The 2,923-nt window shown below is 37.6% G+C and overlaps 1 protein-coding gene across 1 annotated transcript in view; it reads right to left on the bottom strand.

The window, feature by feature from the left end:
• LOC113107948 (E1A-binding protein p400-like) overlaps positions 1 to 1,759 on the bottom strand; it is a 2,128-nt gene extending 369 nt beyond the window's left edge. The window contains exons 1-7 of the mRNA XM_026270778.1: positions 1,723 to 1,759; positions 1,425 to 1,608; positions 1,144 to 1,285; positions 545 to 623; positions 399 to 457; positions 234 to 297; positions 73 to 162 (exon numbers count right to left, since the gene is read on the bottom strand). Coding sequence (XP_026126563.1) covers positions 73 to 162; positions 234 to 297; positions 399 to 457; positions 545 to 623; positions 1,144 to 1,285; positions 1,425 to 1,608; positions 1,723 to 1,759 — 655 coding nt within the window. The remainder of the gene's footprint in view (positions 1 to 72; positions 163 to 233; positions 298 to 398; positions 458 to 544; positions 624 to 1,143; positions 1,286 to 1,424; positions 1,609 to 1,722) is intronic.
• Positions 1,760 to 2,923: the final 1,164 nt, after the last annotated feature.

Raw genomic sequence — 2,923 nt, 5'->3', positions numbered from 1 at the left:
AAAATATTAAGGAGGAAAACAAAAAATGTATCACTGTTTAAAGACATGCCCATAAGTAAGTTTAAAACTTACCTTCCTTTGTTAGTTCGGCCAGCTCTGCTTTCTGATCAGCTGCCACCTCCACAGCTTCCTGATCCTCTATTGTACTTTCCTCATCTTCAACTGCAAAACAACATTAGATCAATCAGCAGCATGCACGCAGAGAACGGTCAGGAAACCATGTATAAATGCACTATGTACCTCTACATCCGACAGCGAGGTGCTTGACTTTCTCTTGCGGGATATGCCAGTCTCTTGCTGAAAGGGAAAAAGGGGAAGACAAATTGTCAAATACAATCAAAGGATGAGTGAAGCAGCAATGAGGAAGGATCTCAGAGAATTCATGGAGAAGATCTTACCCCCTTACTCTCTTTATCAGACTTCTCTCCAGTGGACTGGGTCACTTTAGCACACTGGCCTGTAGCAATACAAAGTCTCTTCTGAATTAATAAACCAAGTCTGAACATTCAGTTAAGACAAACCAGATAACATTAATTAATCTCACCTTTACTCACAGCCTTCTGCAAGCCAAGAACTTTTTGTCGTTTGTCATAGATCTCAAAACGCAGCTTGATTTCTACAACCTGTGGTAAGACAGAGAGAGAAAAAAACTCTTTATGAGGAACTAAGACAAATCTCACATTCAGCGGAATAGCATTTGTCACAGTGAGATTTTGTCTAAATGTGAATACTAATTTATAATAAACATGATGCATTAATGAAACCAAACAAATGTCAATGAGGTCTAAGCTTTTTTTTGACTCATACAAAACATTTTAAGTTTATTTTTCATTTATGTTCCGGTACTTAAGTAAAAGTCAGTGTTGTTATTGCTAACTAAAACTAAAAGTTAAAAACTATTAAATTTAGGTCCTATTAATTGAAATAAAATGTAAACATAAGACGTTAAAAAGAGAGACATTTTTTTTTTTTAATTAATGTGGCCTTGGCAAGTTACTAAAATTACTAAATTGAAGTACTAAAATCACTAAAACTAGAATAAAATCTATAATAAAATCCAACTCGGGTATTAATAAATAGTATTATGATAAATACTAATATAATTCTAAAAATAATATTGGTATAAATGACATGTCAATGTACCTGTTCAATATTGGACCAGAAGTAGTCAACCCCGCGGGCGATGGTGCTGGCAATGTGCCGCAGCCTCATCTCCTCCTCCCTCTTCCTCACGTTCCTCCATCTTCTTCTGTTCAACATGGTAACGTGCACATGTGCGCACAAGCTGCAGAGAGAACATTGTTTACTTAAAATCAAAGTTGAATTTTAGCCTTTACATCGGCTGTACATATGATCATATATTTACATTTAATGTGCATATAATCAGTTTCTAATATAATAGAATGAGTGTGAGTTCTTCTCACCTTCTTGGCAGCAGCCATCTTCCAGCGCCTTTCCTGGGCAAAGTCAGCCGCCATCCACTGCATCTCCTCCAGCAGGTATCCCAGTGGGATTTGGGCCTGCAGGCCTCCTGCAGCTTGGGTAAGCGGCTAGCTGACCACTGGCCTTCTTTACGGAGCTCTGCAATGCGCTGTTCACATGACTCTCCTACAATAACACGTCACACTCTTGTGTGATATACTATAGGCACCATATACTACAAAATGTGCTACTTTCATGCATACTAAAGATCTTTTTTGCTTTAAATCTGAGAGTTCTCACCAGCTTGGCTTGTTCTGCTTGCTTGTCCTGAGAGCATTCCTGTGAAGTTCTGCCCAACTGGACTCTGACCCCAAACCAGACATTTTCAGCCCGGTGGTGCCATTCCGTGGTAATGAGTTTGGACTAGGGCAGCAGGAGAGAGGCTGGGGACAGTACTGGGGGTGCGGACCGGAACAGAAGGGTGTGGGGAGGAGAGAGAGGACGGGGATGTTAGAGGAGCAGGAGACATGGCAGGGTGGAGAGAGAGTTGGACAGCAAACGCTGGGCAGGCTGGGAAGAATCTGATCCAGGACGCACAAGTGCCACAGTCTGAAAAAGAGAGAGGATAACTCTAACAAAATATACTGTTGCAAGTAGGGCTGTGCAATATATTGAATATTCATAAAGTTGAATATTGTAATGAATTATTGCATTTTTTTTTTTTGCCTATATGTTTCCTTAAGAGTTTTATCAGAATTTTTTTTATTCTTTCTATACAGCAGATTTTGTTATAGTTTCTCTGACTCTGATTAAAACATCAGCTGCAAAAATGACTTGAGTTTGATTCATTTTTTTTGTAAATTAGTGGAAACCACCCAGTTAGTTCAAAATTCAACTGTTCATTTGCATAATCCCTCAAACATTCTTGGAAGTCTCTATGTGGCATGTATTTATGTACAAGTGTTCTGGTAAAAATTTGATTAAAAAAAGTGTTTAGGTATGTGTGTTGTTGGTCTAGTGTATTTAATTAAATAATTTGACTAAACTCATTTTTTTACATATATTTAATAAAAAAGCCTTTAAGATAAGGTCACGACAATAAATGTTTCCCTCGGTGGGAGAAGACACTGAACACAAAGTGAAAATATCAATAAAGACTTAAAAACTCAATTGTTCGTTTGCAAGGCTCTGCAATTTTTTGGAAGTTTGGAAAACATGCTTTGATTGTTTATAGTTTTACAGGGTTTTTTTTTTCTGTAAAGATCAAGGAATATTATTTTATCTATATTGCCCAGTGTGTTTACTGCAACAGTACGTAAATCATTTTCATTCTCCAAAGCAAGAGAATCCCAAGTTAGAAATGTGCCCATCTTAACATACTTTTATTAATATCATCATAAGCAAGAACAAGCTTTTGTTAAATAACGAAGACAAACTTGTCAATGTGGTTTTCTGTGGGCATAGTCCTAAATGTATTTTAGCATACTCACTGCCTGTCCAG

This window comes from Carassius auratus, chromosome 8 (genome assembly GCF_003368295.1).
Source record: "Carassius auratus strain Wakin chromosome 8, ASM336829v1, whole genome shotgun sequence".
NCBI classification, from domain to species: Eukaryota; Metazoa; Chordata; class Actinopteri; order Cypriniformes; family Cyprinidae; genus Carassius; species Carassius auratus.
The sequence above is the reverse complement of the archived record's forward strand: the minus strand, read 5'-3'. Positions and strand labels throughout refer to the sequence as shown.